This window comes from Opisthocomus hoazin, chromosome 4, assembly GCF_030867145.1.
Source record: "Opisthocomus hoazin isolate bOpiHoa1 chromosome 4, bOpiHoa1.hap1, whole genome shotgun sequence".
Classification (NCBI taxonomy): Eukaryota; Metazoa; Chordata; class Aves; order Opisthocomiformes; family Opisthocomidae; genus Opisthocomus; species Opisthocomus hoazin.
Window position 1 is genome coordinate 94,296,238 of NC_134417.1, and position 17,922 is coordinate 94,314,159.

At 53.1% G+C, this 17,922-nt stretch overlaps 1 protein-coding gene across 7 annotated transcripts in view; it reads right to left on the reverse strand.

Moving 5' to 3' along the window:
- MAP4 (microtubule associated protein 4) overlaps nt 1-17,922 on the reverse strand; it is a 187,063-nt gene that overhangs the window by 61,423 nt on the left and 107,718 nt on the right. For 5 of the 7 annotated variants that reach the window (XM_075419993.1, XM_075419997.1, XM_075419998.1 and 2 more), the window contains exons 5-12: nt 17,262-17,393; nt 13,428-13,538; nt 11,717-11,845; nt 10,392-10,466; nt 8,170-8,310; nt 3,911-4,933; nt 2,019-2,162; nt 1,071-1,241 (exon numbers count right to left, since the gene is read on the reverse strand). In XM_075419993.1, coding sequence (XP_075276108.1) covers nt 1,071-1,241; nt 2,019-2,162; nt 3,911-4,933; nt 8,170-8,310; nt 10,392-10,466; nt 11,717-11,845; nt 13,428-13,538; nt 17,262-17,393 — 1,926 coding nt within the window. The remainder of the gene's footprint in view (nt 1-1,070; nt 1,242-2,018; nt 2,163-3,910; nt 4,934-8,169; nt 8,311-10,391; nt 10,467-11,716; nt 11,846-13,427; nt 13,539-17,261; nt 17,394-17,922) is intronic. The other 2 variants (XM_075419994.1, XM_075419996.1) reach the window with 2 other exon arrangements.

Below are 17,922 nucleotides of genomic sequence, written 5' to 3' on the forward strand. Positions count from 1 at the left end.
CTTTAAAAAAAATCAATAAATATACTATATAGGTGATTTTAGCCATCTAAAACAGTCCATAGAGTCATACACACAGAGATTTCCAGCACCGATACCACACTAATTCTAAAGCCACCTCAGTAGGGCTGGGATAGACATTTACACGCAAAACCTATCTAAATATTACCGATAAATACGTCGATGCTATTTAAAAATACATAATTCTTGATACATGCTCTTAGCCCACCAGAAAGCAATACTTCTTGTAAGCACATGCCATCCCTTTTTAAAAATGCATTAAGGATCCGTTTTGTCTTCACCAGGCAAGAAGACAGATACAGTTTTTCTATCCCGAAGTGGCACCCTTCCAAAATATGAAAATAAAAAATGTAGTGGAAAGGTGCGACTCGGGAAGGGAGCAGGGGCACAACGGGGGAGCAGCAGCGTGAAGTTTCCCCCGGCGCCCAGGGTGGAAGCAGCGGGAGGCAGAACCTCCGCAGCAGAAGTCGTTTGCTGTTCTCCGTTCCAGGTTTCCTTAGCTCCGAGCCACGGCTTTTAGCGAGAGCATCAGTCGTTTGTCAGCCATCCCCGGCCCACAAATCGGCCTCCGGTCGCAAGCGGAAGCAGAAAGGGCTCAGTGGAGAGGCTGGGTTAAGTGGAGCAGGAAAAAAAATTTACATTTTCCTTTGGTAATTACAATTTGGAAGGAGGTCTTCACTAGGAACGTTGTAATAAGAATTAATGGTGCTTTTTAACACCGAAATAAAAAGCGAGCAACGATGGCAAAACCACGGTGAGCTTTTAAACTCTCCAGCAGAAAGGACAGAAGCCAGTCCCCGTGACAAAGTACCAGCAGCACCCGTATTTGGGCTTTTAGTCCGGTGAACAGGGAGGGGAAAAGACTATTTAAGAGGGCAGGGATCAGAGGCAAAGCGCAAGCAGAACCGCCGACAAATGCAAAGAACCGCACAGCTGCCTGGTGCAAAAAAAAGACTTCTGCTCGCTCGAGCGGCAACGCGGTCAGCAGGAGAAGGTGAAGGGTTCACAGAGGATAATTCCGTTCTAAAATTGAATTATTCTTTATATTTTACCTGTCTGCTCTCGCAGGGTTTTTTCTTGCTGAGGTTCTGCGTGCTGGACGTGGTTGTGTTCAGCCTCCTCCTTCTGTTTCTCTGTAACAGCAACATCCACGGTAGCAACGGATTTTTCTGGAAGGTGGTTTTTGTTTTCTAGTGCGACGGCTTCTTTTGCTTCTGCTGGAACTGAAACGTGAAAAACACGAAGGGAACGCTTCAGTTCTTGTGAACAGAGGCAACCCGCCGCTTCAGAGCAAGCCCCTGGGAAGGGTTTTATTCCTAACAGGGCTGAAGTTTATGAGATATGGCAGTCCACCACGTGCTATCTCCTCACAACCCCATTTTAAGCAGCAATTTTCTATTTTGGCAGACGGAGGTAAAACAGGAAGAAAAGATCTGGGGCTTAGGCACAGGGTGGTGGGGGTTTGATTTCCCCCCCTCTTTGTAACCAACCAGCTTCAGACTCCACCAGCTTCCCACTGGACTTCAAATCCAGACTGTGCTCCATGGTCAGGCTGGAGTCCCTACCTGATGCTAATCATCTGGTACTCATACACACCCCTGATATATTCATGCAGACACTACAAAATTCCTAGCTACACATCATTATAACAAGATTTAATTTGTAAGACACTAATTACACTGGAGAACAGTTCTATCTGTAATTAATTGCATTTCAATTCTAAATAGAAATAAAAATTGTGTCCGACACCGGTACAACAACTAAGGATGAGGAAGAAAAAGACAAGTTATACGATGGTGATTTCAAATGCTAAGACCACCACCCGTCCGTAACAGTCCCCACGTTCGCACACGCTAACAACCTCCTGGGAATTCAGCCTTTGTTGCCTTCTCCTTGGTCGGGACAGGAGAACGGCGTCTGTGAGGAAGAACTCCGGTGGTGGGGCAGAACGGACAGCGCAGGGCTGGCTCCGGTTCGACACCGTGGTTTGCGTTTCTCACCTGCCGGTTCCGGAAGATGGTTGGTCTGCTCTGGAAGATGGTCTTCACGGGGGCTGGGAGGTGGTCGCCTGTCTTCAGCCTTCTCCAGCAGGTCAACGCGAGCTTCGGGGACTTTCGGTTCTTGTTCCACATTTGCAGTTCCTTCTGGAAACGGAATGTAAGGAATAAAAATTTGTATGAATTCAGATCAGATTAAGCAAGATAAAAATCACTTCCTCACCTAATTCTTCTCTTCCACAAGAAGCTGAAGGTTCTCCTCACTTTCAAAACATTGGTCACCTGCTTTTTAGGATCACTTGCTACCAGCTCTCCTGTCCTGAAAGCCTAAGTGTTCTGCTAAAGCCCATCTTCCTGCGCCGCCTGGTATTCACCCTTTCAGTCACCCATCTCTGCCTCCCAGTTACTACATTCTAGTAGGGCTTTTTTTGGTTAAAACTTCGCTCTTTCGAAATTTATTCCAATCAGTAAACTACACAGTACTGGAAGGCAAGAAAGAAAATATCTCACTCCAACTCCTTCTGCAATCAGTCCACACAGTGCCTCTGCCCAGCACCATTTGTTGTATTTTAACAGTAATTCTCTCTCTGAGAGGATAGAGTCCTCCGAGAAACCTACACAGCACAGCAAATCTATTGTCCACCACATGGAAAAACCAAAATGCCGATCTCACCACCTTGACGTGTAGAGTCATTCCAAGGAAATGGCACAAAATTACTGACAAAGCCTACCAGTCTACACCGAAACGGTTTCCAAGAAGCCTTGTGGGACCTGGGAGTGCTGGGGGACGACAGGGTGACCATGAGCCAGCAGCGTGCCCTGGCTGCCCAGAAGGCCAATGGTCTCCTGGGGTGCATTCAGAGGAGTGTGGGCAGCAGGGCGAGGGAGGGTCTCCTCCCCCTCTGCTCTGCCCCACTGAGGCCCCATCTGCAGTGCTGGGTCCAGTGCTGGGCTCCCCACTTCAAGAAAGATGAGGAGCTACTGGAGAGAGCCCAGCGCAGGGCTACGAGGATGAGGAGGGGACTGGAGCATCTCTCCTAGGAGGAGAGGCTGAGGGAGCTGGGCTTGTTCAGCCTGGAGAAGAGAAGGCTGAGAGGGGACCTTGGAAATGCCTCGAAATATCTGCAGGGTGGGGGTCAGGAGGCCGGGGCCAGACTCTTTGCAGTGGTGCCCAGCGACAGGACAAGGGGCAACGGGCACAAACTGAAGCCGAGGAAGCTCCAGCTGAACCCGAGGAAGAACTTCTTCCCTCTGAGGGTGACGGAGCCCTGGCCCAGGCTGCCCAGAGGGGCTGGGGAGTCTCCTTCTCTGGAGATATTCCAGCCCCACCTGGCCGCGGTGCTGTGCAGCCTGCTGTGGGTGACCCTGCTTGGGCAGGGGGTTGGGCTGGGGGGGTCCCAGAGGTCCCTGCTAACCCCTGCCGTGCTGGGATTCTGTTGAAACACTGTAGCCTACAAGACCTCTGGAGATCTCAGCGCAAGCTGAGGATGACAGTGACACAAAAATAAGTACTAACAGGGATGGACTAAAATGTCTCTTTGGCTGTCCTAAAGAACATACATCACTGCTAAGAATGCCAAGTCAAAAAAAAAAAAAAATCATTAAGATATTCTAGTTTTATATTTTGTAAGCGAAAAATCCTCATGAAGCACCTCCTGCCCGTATCTTGCAGCAGAACGGAGCTCTACTTGAGATGTTTGTGCAAGGTGTACCACGATCTTAGCTACCAAAACCAGAAGCTTTTTTATTCGAGTCCCACGAGCACGGCGCATCTGCGCAGCCACCCCTGGGCGCTGCCAGGGCCGTTGCTGCCGTGCCCGCTCTCAGCAGCCTCCTCGTGCCGCTTCCCCATGATGTTTCTCACCTGACCGCAGGTTTCGGGCTCGCACGCTCACCTGCCGGGGGCTTGTCGAAGGGCGACTTGGTTTGCTCAGGAGAAGACTTGGATGGCAGCAGCTCTGCAGATGCAGCAATCTTGGTGTCAGCTGTAGAGGTGGACTTCGCTTCGGCAGAGGCAAACCCAGAATCCACAGCAGGAAGAGGCTTGGCTTCTGCTACAGGACCAAAGCCCAAATTCACAGCGTGATGATGGCCGACCTCTGCTGCAGGGCCAAACTCTGCGTCTGCTGCTGGGGCAAACTCAGAATCCACAGCATGGTGAGATTCCACATCTGGTGCTGGGGCAAACGCTGAATCCACAGCACGGTGAGATTCCATGTCCACTGCTGGAGTAAACGCCAAACTCACAGCGTGGTGAGATTCCACATCTTCTGCTGGGGCAAAAGCCAAATCCATGGCACGGTGTGATTCCACATCTTCTGCTGGGGCAAACGCTGAATCCACAGTGTGGTGAGATTCCACATCTTCTGCTGGGGCAAAAGCCAAACCCATAGCATGGTGAGATTCCACATCTTCTGCTGGGGCAAAAGCCAAATCCATGGCATGGTGAGATTCCACATCTTCTGCTGGGGCAAAAGCCAAACCCATAGCATGGTGAGATTCCACATCTTCTGCTGGGGCAAAAGCCAAATCCATGGCATGGTGAGATTCTACATCTTCTGATGGGGCAAAAGCCAAACCCATAGCATGGTGAGATTCCACATCTTCTGCTGGGGCAAACCCCGCATCTTCTCCTGGGGCAAACTCCAAATCCGTAGCATAACGGGACGTCGCATCAGCTGCCGGGGTGAAGCCGGTATCTGCCGCTGGGGTGGAGGCATCACTGACAGCGTTGGGAGGCTTGGCCCCTGGCGCAGGAGCAAACCCAACGTCCGTAGCCTGCAGAGGGCTGGCTTCTGCTGCAGGTGCAAACCCAGCACCCAGACCTTGCGAAGGCTTGGTGTCTCCTGCAGGAACGGCCTCAGCTTTTTCTGCAGAGACAGACTCGACTTCTGAGGCAGGCACACACGCTGCATCTGCTGTGGAAAAACAGATCACAGAAATCAACACAAAATCAATTACATACCTGACAGAGTGGTTTTATGACAGGAGAAGACGGGGCTTTCGCTCCATCTCTGCCTTCTGGTCTTTCACAGAATCACAGAATAGTAGGGGTTGGAAGGGACCTCTGTGGGTCATCTAGTCCAACCCTCCTGCTGAAGCAGGGTCACCTAGAGCAGGTTGCACAGGACCTTGTCCAGGCAGGTCTTGAATATCTCCAGAGAAGGAGACTCCACAGCCTCCCTGGACAGCCTGGGCCAGGGCTCCGTCACCCTCAGAGGGAAGAAGTTCTTCCTCGGGTTCAGCTGGAGCTTCCTCTGCTTCAGTTTGTGCCCATTGCCCCTTGTCCTGTCACTGGGCACCACTGAAAAGAGCTTGGCCCCATCCTCCTGACACCCACCCTGCAGATATTTGTAAGCATAAATAAGATATGCTTACAAAAGATATTTCAGCATCACTCACTCGCCCCTCTTAGGCCAGCACACCCAAGTTGGGCTGGTCTTCATGATACTCCTCAACGCACCCAAGCGCTCTCCCTGCTACAGCTTCACGTGCCTCGTTTGGTAGCCCTGACTACAGGATCCTGCTCATGGCAGGGGGGTTGGAACCAGCTGATCTTCGAGGTCCCTTCCAACCCAAACCATTCTGTGATTCTACAGTGTTACTCAGACATCTCCTCCAACGCACATCAGCCAAAAGACGCACTGTCATCTTTTAAAAGCTACCTGAGGCTCGGTAGCTGGCAAGAGACCAGAGCTGCTGGCTCCGCTGAGCAACACAAGCCAACAGCACATCCACAGGAATCACGGCGAGGGGTTTTTCTTGGTTTTTGTCCAGTTCTGGGCTCCCCGGTTCAAGAAAGATGGGGAGCTACTGGAGAGAGCCCAGCGCAGGGCTACGAGGATGAGGAGGGGACTGGAGCATCTCTCCTAGGAGGAGAGGCTGAGGGAGCTGGGCTTGTTCAGCCTGGAGAAGACAAGGCTGAGAGGGGACCTTGGAAATGCCTCTAAATATCTGCAGGATGGGGGTCAGGAGGATGGGGCCAGACTCTTTGCAGTGGTGCCCAGCGACAGGACAAGAGGCAACGGGCACAAACTGAAGCCGAGGAAGCTCCAGCTGAACCCGAGGAAGAACTTCTTCACTCTGAGGGTGACGGAGCCCTGGCCCAGGCTGCCCAGAGGGGCTGGGGAGTCTCCTTCTCTGGAGATATTCCAGCCCCGCCTGGCCGTGGTGCTGTGCAGCCTGCTGTGGGTGACCCTGCTTGGGCAGGGGGCTGGGTGGGGGGTCCCCAGAGGTCCCTTCCAGCCCCCAACATTCTGTCATTCTGTGATCCCTAGACAGCACGACGCAGAAACTTTTGGTGCCACCTTTGTGAGCCCGGCCGTGCATTCCAACAGCAGGAAAAGTCCCAGAACGTTCCAGCACCGCACGCGCTACGTTTGAAATATTGTTCACGCTGCTCACGGGTGGGATGGTGCTGCAACCCGAGCAGAAGCACTGGCACTCGTGGCACGAAAGATGCTGCCATCCAGCGACCCACCAGCTGCCCTTTAGCTTTCTGTGCCCAGCTTGGCCTCACTCATTTTTTTATATATTATCCACTAAACACCGAGCTGTTAGTTTCGAAATAACATTTGTCAGGTCCCAGTACAATCAAACCTCTGCATTTAAGTTAGCGTTCTCCTAAGATCCCCTTCAAGGGGTTTTTTTCAGTCACTTTTAGTTTAATATTTCAGCTGTCCAGAGGCAAGCTTGTACAAACTATCCAAAGCCAGCAGCACCAGATTTCTCTTCGGCAGCTCCTGATTTCAGCAGCCCCAGGCACTCCTCGTACTCTGTGTCATGCGGCGCGGTGACCCGGCCATCCCAGACACATTGCTGAGTAGATGTTAAATAAAGCTTTCTACTCATTGCTTGAGTTACATCTAAAAATGTTGTGCGTGTCCCTTCCAAACAATGGAAAATATATTAAATAAATTAAATAAATTAAATAAATTAAATATATTAAATATATTAAATAATATATTAAATATATTAAATTTTAAATTAGATGCTCAATAAACTGAAAAAGGCAAGACATTAGAAAAAGGAGTCCCTTTTAAAATAGCACTTCAGGATCCATTTATAGAAAACCAACGTTCCAGTGAACCAAACCAAAAAAATCCATTCTGCCTTAGCCCTCATTTGGTTTTGCTTTTTTTATTTTTTTTAATGTGATATCGTGATCCTCTCCAAAATAAAATTTAAAGGTTGTCATTTCACAGAAGAGTAAGACAGTAAAGAAACAGATATTCAAAGTAACACGCATGCTCCCTGGTGACTCATGGAAAGGACTGGAACAAAGCCTACAGAAACCGGACAAAGACCAGTGTGAATGGTACCACCAGGCTGATGCTCCATACAAACACAATCACAGAATCCCAGAATGTTGGGGGTTGGAAGGGCCCTCTGGGGACCCCCCACCCAACCCCCTGCCCAAGCAGGGTCACCCACAGCAGGCTGCACAGCACCGCGGCCAGGCGGGGCTGGAATATCTCCAGAGAAGGAGACTCCCCAGCCCCTCTGGGCAGCCTGGGCCAGGGCTCCGTCACCCTCAGAGGGAAGAAGTTCTTCCTCAGGTTCAGCTGGAGCTTCCTCTGCTTCCGTTTGTGCCCATTGCCTCTTGTCCTGTCGCTGGGCACCACTGCAAAGAGTCTGGCCCCGGCCTCCTGACCCCCATCCTGCAGATATTTAGAGGCATTTCCAAGGTCCCCTCTCAGCCTTCTCTTCTCCAGGCTGAACAAGCCCAGCTCCCTCAGCCTCTCCTCCTAGCAGAGATGCTCCAGCCCCCTCCTCATCCTCGTAGCCCTCCACTGGACTCTCTCCAGTAGCTCCTCATCTTTCTTGAACTGGGGAGCCCAGCACTGGACACAGCACTGCAGATGGGGCCTCAGTGGGGCAGAGCAGAGGGGGAGGAGACCCTCCCTCGCCCTGCTGCCCACACTCCTCTGAATGCACCCCAGGAGACCATTGGCCTTCTGGGCAGCCAGGGCACGCTGCTGGCTCATGGTCACCCTGTCGTCCCCCAGCACTCCCAGTCCCTCTCCGCAGAGCTGCTCCCCAGCAGGTCCCCCCCAAGCCTGTACAGAGGCAATCCCATGTCTTCTTCCACCACTACAGCACATCCACGAAGGGCCTAAACCCAGCACCAACCTTCAGACTGGGGCAACTTTACCTGACGCCGCAACTTTTGGTCCATCAGTAGCTTCAGCCTCTCCTGGGGACGCTGCTGCTGCCGTAGGAACGAATCCAGGAGCCACTGCTGCGGGGCTTTCTGGGAAACTCGGCTTTATCGCTTCGGTGGCCGTGGGGGGCACTGGGGGCAGAAAACAAAGTCGGATCAAACACTCGGATCTCAGCAAACAGCTTTCTCTTCTGGAGCTGCCAGGGTGTGAATCAGCCTCTCGAGGGGCTGCCCGCAGCAGCAACCCTGATGAGTAAGCTCCCCTACCTTCAGCATCCCGGCCGGGTCGGACTAAAATAGAACTGGGTTTTATTGCCAATTTTCAGAAGATGAGTTTGTGTAATACCTGGAAAAACACTCGTACCTTGAGAGAAGTGACTGCTGTGGCAAAGCTGAGCAACGTTCAGCATCAAACAAGCATTCCAGTTCAATCCTGAGCCCTAGGTAGAGCCACCAGCTCCAGAAATACTTCCTACCTTGGAAGTGTTCAACTACTCTCCTCTTGGCTTGTTCACTAAAATCACCAATCAAGATCCCATGATAGATCAAACACGAAGCAGAGGAAGCTCCAGCTGAACCCGAGGAAGAACTTCTTCCCTCTGAGGGTGACGGAGCCCTGGCCCAGGCTGCCCAGAGGGGCTGGGAAGTCTCCTTCTCTGGAGATATTCCAGCCCCGCCTGGCCGCGGTGCTGTGCAGCCTGCTGTGGGTGACCCTGCTTGGGCAGGGGGTTGGGTTGGGTGACCCCCAGAGGACCCTTCCAGTCCCCAACGTTCTGTGATTCTGTGATCGTGATACACATGCAACCTCAAGGGAAATCTGTCCCCATGGAGCTTCAAAGATTGAACCGTAATCAGAATCTAAAGATAATTGGACTTTGTTAAACATTCTGTTCATTATGCACGAGCCCAGATGATGTTTCTTGGTGCCCTCAGCTGCACCGACCCTCAGAAGCAGTAACGCCCCGCTCTGACTTACCACACGGGTCAGCAGATTTGACTCTCAGAGGGTAGAAAGACTAGAACCCTCCCAGCAGTAGAGTTCCAGTTCTAGAGTTTCTTTTCAGGAGCACATATTATTCACTCTATTTCTTATTTTACTGTAAAGTAGTGCTTCAACACACAGCCCAACTGGAAATTACGGTAATGGAGATGCACAGACCAGAAACACAGTCTGAAATCACAGAATCCCAGAATGGTGGGGGTTGGAAGGGCCCTCTGGGGGTCACCCAGCCCAACCCCCTGCCCAAGCAGGGTCACCCACAGCAGGCTGCACAGCACCGCGGCCAGGCGGGGCTGGAATATCTCCAGAGAAGGAGACTCCCCAGCCCCTCTGGGCAGCCTGGGCCAGGGCTCCGTCACCCTCAGAGGGAAGAAGTTCTTCCTCGGGTTCAGCTGGAGCTTCCTCGGCTTCAGTTTGTGCCCGTTGCCCCTTGTCCTGTCGCTGGGCACCACTGCAAAGAGTCTGGCCCCGGCCTCCTGACCCCCACCCTGCAGATATTTCGAGGCATTTCCAAGGTCCCCTCTCAGCCTTCTCTTCTCCAGGCTGAACAAGCCCAGCTCCCTCAGCCTTTCCTCCTAGGAGAGATGCTCCAGTCCCCTCCTCATCCTCGTAGCCCTGCGCTGGGCTCTCTCCAGTAGCTCCTCATCTTTCTTGAACTGGGGAGCCCAGCACTGGACACAGCACTGCAGATGGGGCCTCACTGGGGCAGAGCAGAGGGGGAGGAGACCCTCCCTGACCTGCTGCCCACACTCCTCTGAATGCATCCCAGCACTGGATTCCAATCCAGATGGATTCCATCCATCTGGAACCCACAGAGCTCGCTGCTGAACTTTTTTTTCCACACAGCTACATATGCCAACTTAATTCCCCGAAACGCACGAAAGAGCACGCTTTGATGTGCCCCCAGCAGGGCACGCCACCAATATTTACCGGCCTGGAAAGACATAATATTCAATTTGTTACCCTAAATTAGCAGCAAACTGTCTAGAAAACGCAGGGTTCTCCCCACCCCTTACAGCACCACACCAGAAAATGCATGTTGAGTAACATCTCTCTAAAATATGCGTTTCTAGTCTAAGTTGATTTGAGAACAGTGGTTTACTTAGGTCCCACTTCACTCCACCACAGCCCTGTGTTTCTGGAAAAGGCAGACAAGGAGAGAAGCTCTGCTTCTGTTGATGGTTCCTGCAGATCAAGTCAAAACTATTTTTACCTGGTGGCTCCACAAAGAAAGAGGCATCCGGTCCCTTCGCATCGTGCTGAGCTCCCATCCAGTGTTCTTCAGGCACTATGGAAAACAAACACATTTAGTCCTGCCGCTAACACAGCTTTATTTTTTCAGTTGAAGGTATTGACCCTGCTGTTGTGCGAGTTCGTTCTCAGGTAACTTCTCAGTTCCCTCTAAGGATGGTAACAGAACATGATGTTCTTTGGTGATCCTTGTTAGTGCAAGGTCACATCAGAGAAGAGAGTTACAGCCAGTACTGACTCCAGGACCTGACAGAGCAGGTTCTTTGCTCAGTTCAGCCAGCATGGCATCATGAAAGGCAGGTCCTGCTTGGCCAACCTGATCTCCTCTATGACCAGGTGACCAGCTCAGTAGATTAAGGAAAGGCTGTCATCTACTTGGACTTTAGTAAGGCCTTTGACACTGCTCCCCACAGCATCCTCCTGGAGAAACCAGCTGCCCATGGTCTGGACGGGTGCACTCTCTGCTGGATGAAGAACCGGCTGGATGGCCAAGGGCAGAGCGTGGTGGGGAACGGAGTTAAACCCAGCTGGCAGCCGGGCACCAGTGCTGTTCCCCAGGGCTCAGTGTTGGTGCCGGTCTTGTTCAACATCTTCATCAGTGATCTGGGTGAGGGGATCGCGTGCTCCCTCGGTCAGTCTGCAGGGGACACCACGCTGGGCGGGAGCGTCGATCTGCTCGAGGGCAGGAAGGCTCTGCAGAGGGGTCTGGGCAGGCTGCATCCATGGGCCGAGGCCAACTGTGTGAGGGTCAACAAGGCCAAGTGCAACGGCCTCAAGCTGTGTCAGGGGAGGTTCAGCTTGGAGACTGGGCAAAATGTCTGTGCTGAGAGAGTGGTCAGGCCTTGGGCCAGGCTGCCCAGGGCAGTGGGGGAGTCCCCATCCCTGCAGGGGTTCAAACATCGTCTGGATGTGGCCCTTGGGGACATGGTTGAGCAGGCATGGGGGTGTTGGGGTGACGGTTGGACTTGATGATCTCAGAGGTCTTTTCCAACCCATGATTCTATGATTCTTCTGGGCAATTGGCTGTAGGTGGCCTTGCCTGAGCAGGGGGGCTGGAACAAGATGACCTCCAGAGGTCCCACCCAACCTCATTCATTCTGTGATCTCCTAACATCTTCAGAACATCCACACTGAACCAAGAACTACCACTGCCGATGTGATACTTTCTCCTCTTGCCTCGTTTTACTTATCAACTCCCCCTCCAAGATTCTTTAGGACTAACACACAAAACTCCTCCAGCTGCAGATCCTTCAAACCCAGCCAGCAAGACCAACATCTGCTTCTTACCTGCTCTGTCTTGCAGGAATTCTGTAGCTGAATCCAGGCCGATGAAGGCTGATGGGTCCAGAGCCTCTGCAGGAGAATACATGGGCCCCAAGAAAGGTTGTTCAGGTGCCACCATAGATCCATGCGGTGCTAATGAAACAAAAAGACCATTTATTAATCGCTGTGCTAACCCTAACGACTCCCCTCCAAAATTTCACGTCTATACCACACTTGGAAAATAAAAACTCTTCTGCGCTGCTCACAAGCTGTTTAGATAAAGTCTGCAAGCAACTCTCTCTGCTAGCTCACCTTTACAAACTGGACTGTAAATTATGCATGCATATATAATTTTTTAACAAAGTATAAGGTCGGTAAACACAGGGAAATTCTCTCCTTTCCGCTTTCTGCTCCCTTGAAGTCTGCTTAATAACGGCTTCAACTTCAACAGTCCGAACAGCGAAGACCACTTTGCAGAAATATTAATGTGTGTCTGGTTTCTAGCCACGAAGAGAAGAGCCATCGGTAACGCCTTCTTCAGGTCCAATTCACAGAATCCCAGCAGGGCAGGGGTTGGAAGGCACTCTGTGGGTCATCTAGTCCAACCCTCCCACCGAAGCAGAGTCACCTACAGCAGGCCACAGAGGACCTTGTCCAGGCGGGGCTTGAATATCTCCAGAGAAGGAGACTCCCCAGCCCCTCTGGGCAGCCTGGGCCAGGGCTCCGTCACCCTCAGAGGGAAGAAGTTCTTCCTCGGGTTCAGCTGGAGCTTCCTCTGCTTCCGTTTGTGCCCGTTGCCCCTTGTCCTGTCGCTGGGCACCACTGCAAAGAGTCTGGCCCCGGCCTCCTGACCCCCACCCTGCAGATATTTAGAGGCATTTCCAAGGTCCCCTCTCAGCCTTCTCTTCTCCAGGCTCAACAAGCCCAGCTCCCTCAGCCTCTCCTCCTAGGAGAGATGCTCCAGTCCCCTCCTCATCCTCGGAGCCCTGCGCTGGGCTCTCTCCAGTAGCTCCTCATCTTTCTTGAAGTGGGGAGCCCAGCACTGGACCCAGCACTGCAGATGGGGCCTCAGTGGGGCAGAGCAGAGGGGGAGGAGACCCTCCCTCGCCCTGCTGCCCACACTCCTCTGAATGCACCCCAGGAGACCATTGGCCTTCTGGGCAGCCAGGGCACGCTGCTGGCTCATGGTCACCCTGTCGTCCCCCAGCACTCCCAGTCCCTCTCCACAGAGCTGCTCTCCAGCAGCTCAGCCCCAGCCTGGACTGGTGCCTGGGGTTGTTCCTCCCCAGGCGCAGGACCCTGCCCTTGCCCTTGTTGAGCTCCATCAGGTTCCTCTCTGCCCAGCTCTCCAGCCTGTCCAGGTCTCGCTGGATGGCAGCACAGCCTGCTGGTGTATCCACCACTCCTCCCAGTTCTGTGTCACCAGCAAACTGGCTGAGGGTACATTCTAAATCTTCATCCAGGTCGTTGATGAAGAAGTTAAATAAGACTGGGAAGACTTGTCTAGATGTCCTGTCTCCTCCCGCCTAACCATACTTGGGGAGAAGAAAAACCCCTCCAGGAAGTAGCTATTGGAATGGCTTTAGGCCCAGGCAAAAAAAAAAATGAACCAAAATCCTGTGAAGAGATCTTATAGTCTGCACACTTGTTAGCTTCGCAGTTTTCAGTACATGAAAGTCAACAGGGAAAACACCAAAGCCTGATCATCGGGGACAAACGCCGAGGAGGAACTCACCGTGGATGTTTCCGGAAGCATCAACATGGTCCGTGAACAGCGGCACGTTCTTCATGTCAGTAGGAAACAATAAATCGGGCAGGTTCTCCTCTCTGTGCATGCTGAAGGGGTCTGGCAGGAGACAAGAACAAGACCAGGTGTCACCACAGAGCGGGAAGACGCGACGCAGAGCAAGATGAAGCTGCGCCTGACGCCAGCACCGGACTTCTGAGAGAAAGCTGCTTTCAAGGTCATTTCTGAGAGGCAAACACCTTCATAATCAGAACTTCTGGCCAGCAGCGCACCATGGTTGCTCAGCCTGCTTCCCGGGGAGAACTGGCTGAAGTTCAGACCGCGACGGTTGCACGGAGCAACCCATCTCCTCCTCTCGAGGAGGAAGCCTCTGCTTCTGCCCCGAGGGACACACAGAGCTGACCTGAGCCAGGAACGACGGCCGAGCCCCGCAGCAGTTCACGCGACAGCAGACCAAGGACAACCCGCGTAAGCCACACGTTCTCCACCCCACGAGCAGTACACCAGGATAAGCTGACTGGTGGGCCAGTATCTCAACCAAGTTACTAGCCAGAGGGGAAAAGAACACGTTTCCCAGGGCCCCAGGTAGACGAGCAGCCTTCGTCCTTAGTTCCAGACCAGGTGAGGCTGTTGGGAGCTTTAGTCCACGCTTGCAGGTTGTCTGGTGTCAGCTTTGGTTGCTCCACCAGGTGTTAGCTTTATTCTGCTTTTGGTCCACGTTTAAGGTGGATCTATCAATGTCATCTGCAAAACATGGGACTTCAGCAGCTCAGGATTCACCAAGAGAAAACTCCTTTTCTGGAAGTTTTCTTCTTCGTGTGTCTGCATCTCCTTTCCCCTCTAGTAAGCAGCAGGGGCATCCAAACCCAGCCAGGACAGAGAGAACCACCACGCTGGCTTTGGTAAGACAGATTACTGATCCAAAATGCCACGTGTCAGAGAGCAGACAGACGACCTGACCGACTGAACAGCACGAAGAGAAGACGACCTTCCCTCAATGAGCCACTGCACTGTGCCATGGTCAAGGGCAAGATGCTGCAAGGGGAAGGACACAGGGCATTCCCCTCTCAGACCAATTATTCCGCAGCTTACAAACCCGTGGATGAGCTCTACGACCAGTGACTGCTAGGACATCTCGCTGGCTTGTGCCAGCTGGACGGCGCATCCCTCTCCGGACAGGCACGGCCGAGCAACAGAATCCCAGCACGGCAGGGGCTGGAGGGGACCTCTGGGGATCCCCCCACCCAACCCCCTGCCCAAGCAGGGTCACCCACAGCAGGCTGCACAGCACCGTGGCCAGGCGGGGCTTGAATATCTCCAGAGAAGGAGACTCCCCAGCCCCTCTGGGCAGCCTGGGCCAGGGCTCCGTCACCCTCAGAGGGAAGAAGTTCTTCCTCGGGTTCAGCTGGAGCTTCCTCGGCTTCAGTTTGTGCCCGTTGCCCCTTGTCCTGTCGCTGGGCACCACTGCAAAGAGTCTGGCCGTGTCCTCCTGACCCCCACCCTGCAGATATTTCGAGGCATTTCCAAGGTCCCCTCTCAGCCTTCTCTTCTCCAGGCTGAACAAGCCCAGCTCCCTCAGCCTCTCCTCCTAGGAAAGATGCTCCAGTCCCCTCCTCATCCTCGCAGCCCTGCGCTGGGCTCTCTCCAGTAGCTCCTCATCTTTCTTCAACTGGGGAGCCCAGCACTGGACACAGCACTGCAGATGGGGCCTCAGTGGGGCAGAGCAGAGGGGGAGGAGACCCTCCCTCGCCCTGCTGCCCACACTCCTCTGAATGCACCCCAGGAGACCATTGGCCTTCTGGGCAGCCAGGGCACGCTGCTGGCTCATGGTCACCCTGTCATCCCCCAGCACTCCCAGTCCCTCTCCGCAGAGCTGCTCTCCAGCAGCTCAGCCCCAGCCTGTGCTGGTGCCTGGGGTTGTTCCTCCCCAGGCGCAGGACCCTGCACTTGCCCTGGTTGAACCTCATCAGGTTCCTCTCTGCCCAACTCTGCCCTTCACCTAATGAAGCAATGGGTAAAACCTGTTGGGGAAAAGCTCAACAACTGCCCTTTGGAAACCAGTGGCTCTTGGGTCCCAGTTGTTCCATGACCCATTTCTTGTCCTTGTAACAATGTATAGTTTCTTTAGGGGATGTCTTCATAAATATGAGATTCAGACAACAAGAAAAGAATGTAGTAAGCAGCTCTACAGTGCTCAAAAATATATATTAAAAAGTTTCATCCTGTTTCAGTCACTATCTTTCCCAGGTTTATTGCCTGTTACAATCCGGGCAGCACATACATTTCTCCTAGAGAACTTCTTCCCTCTGAGGGTGACGGAGCCCTGGCCCAGGCTGCCCAGGGAGGCTGGGGAGTCTCCTTCTCTGGAGATATTCAAGCCCCACCTGGATAAGGTCCTCTGCAGCCTGCTGTGGGTGACCCTGCTTCGGCAGGGGGTTGGGCTGGGTGACCCCCAGAGGTCCCCTCCAACCCCCAACATTCTGTGATTCTGAGATTCTGAAAAGCCAGCAACTAATTTCCCATAATCTTTCTCAAAAACGAGAGAAAATTGGGTGGAAGCTGCTGGGTGAAAGGGTATCTTTTTGCAGGTGCAGGTTATGCAAGGTTCATCTAATTTTCAAGAGTCAGCAGCTACCCAGGCTGGCTCCGGAGCAGCCCGAGCCGCACTGCAGACGCAGCGACGTGACAGCTGGAACGGGCGCTGCCGAGCTCTCTTCCCCAGCTCTCTGCTGCCAGCGGTTCTGGGGGGGCTGGCGCTGAAAGCCACGGTGCTCCAGCACGCTGGAGCTGTGGGAGTCAGCCAGAAAGTGCTGTCACCACGTGAGCCAGGCCAGGGCGAAATCTGCCCACCTACACGGTGTCCTCCAACACACCGGCCCAGCAACTCCGTTTGTAACCCACCCGAATACGCTCGAGGGCAAGTCAGGGGGTGCGAAGGCCACTCTGGTGTTGGGATGTTATTTAGGATTTTATTTTAGGAAAGCAGAGAAACACATCCTGGCTGGAGAGCTGCCTGGCGGAAAAGGCCCTGGGGGTGCTGGGCGACAGCCGGCTGACCAGGAGCCAGCAGTGTGCCCAGGTGGCCAAGAAGGCCACCGGCATCCTGGCTTGGGTCAGCAATGGGGTGGGCAGCGGGAGCAGGGCAGGGATGGTGCCCCTGGACTGGGCACTGCTGAGGCCGCCCCTCCAGTGCTGGGTGCAGTGCTGGGCCCCTCACTGCAAGCAGGACCTGGAGGGGCTGGAGCGTGTCCAGAGAAGGGCAGCGAGGCTGGGGAGGGGGCTGGAGAAGAAGTCTGCTGAGGAGCGGCTGAGGGAGCTGGGGCTGTTCCGTCTGGAGAAGAGGAGGCTGAGGGGAGACCTTCTCGCTCTCTGCAGCTCCCTGCCAGGAGGGTGCAGTGAGGGGGGGTTGGGCTCTGCTCCCCAGGAACCAGCGACAGGACGAGAGGCGATGGCCTCAAGCTGCGTCAGGGGAGGTTCAGCTTGGAGATTGGGGAAAATGTCTGTGCTGAGAGAGTGGTCAGGCCTTGGGCCAGGCTGCCCAGGGCAGTGGGGGAGTCCCCATCCCTGGAGGGGTTCAAACACTGTCTGGATGTGGCCCTTGGGGACACTGTTTAGCAGGCATGGGGGTGTTGGGGTGATGGTTGGGCTTGGTGACCTCAGAGGTCTTTTCCAACCTTAATGATTCTACGACCCTAAAGAACAGAGGCAGGAGTACACGGCAAGAGAAGAAAACCACCCTGAGGGACAGAGGCCAGGACTCCATCGCGTTACACAGCCGACAAAGCAACCGATGCTACGGTTTTAAGAGTCACACAGTCATACCAGCCATCTCCATGGGTCTGAACACGGGCTGCGCCTCAAAGCACAGGTCTCTGTCATCCATCGTCCAGGACTCATTGCGGTCGAGAAATTCTTTGTAAGACAGCTTTTCATCCATGATTTCTCCTGGGAATACTGAAATCAGAGAAGAAAATGACACAGTCAAAAGAGAAACATGAAACTAAAATATTTAAAGTAGATTCTTGGATGATGAGACATTCAGAGGCCAACAGATAACATCAACTGTTTGCCAAACCAGAGACCACAAATATTAATTTTTTACTGCTTTGATCCAACGCTTCAAATACAAGAAGCAGAGTAATGGGCATTTCTGCATCTTGATAGGCATGCAAGATCAAGACTGGACTCGCTCAGAGTGCTGTCCTGCTTTCAAACATTGGACAATTCACGCTCGCTCCTCACACTCATCTTTCGGGAGATTTTTCATTAATGGAAGAGCGGGACAACCCTGAGACCCTCAACAAACTCCAGATCATTTAAGTGAATAACTTTTCCCTGAATACCTCCAACGCCTTTATTTGTACACCTTTATATTTCACACTTAACCCTTACCATCCCCCAGCTTACCCTAAAGACAGTTCTCTGAACGCATCAACACAAACCCAGAAGGTTCATATCTGACCAAGGAAAATGTTCCATCTCT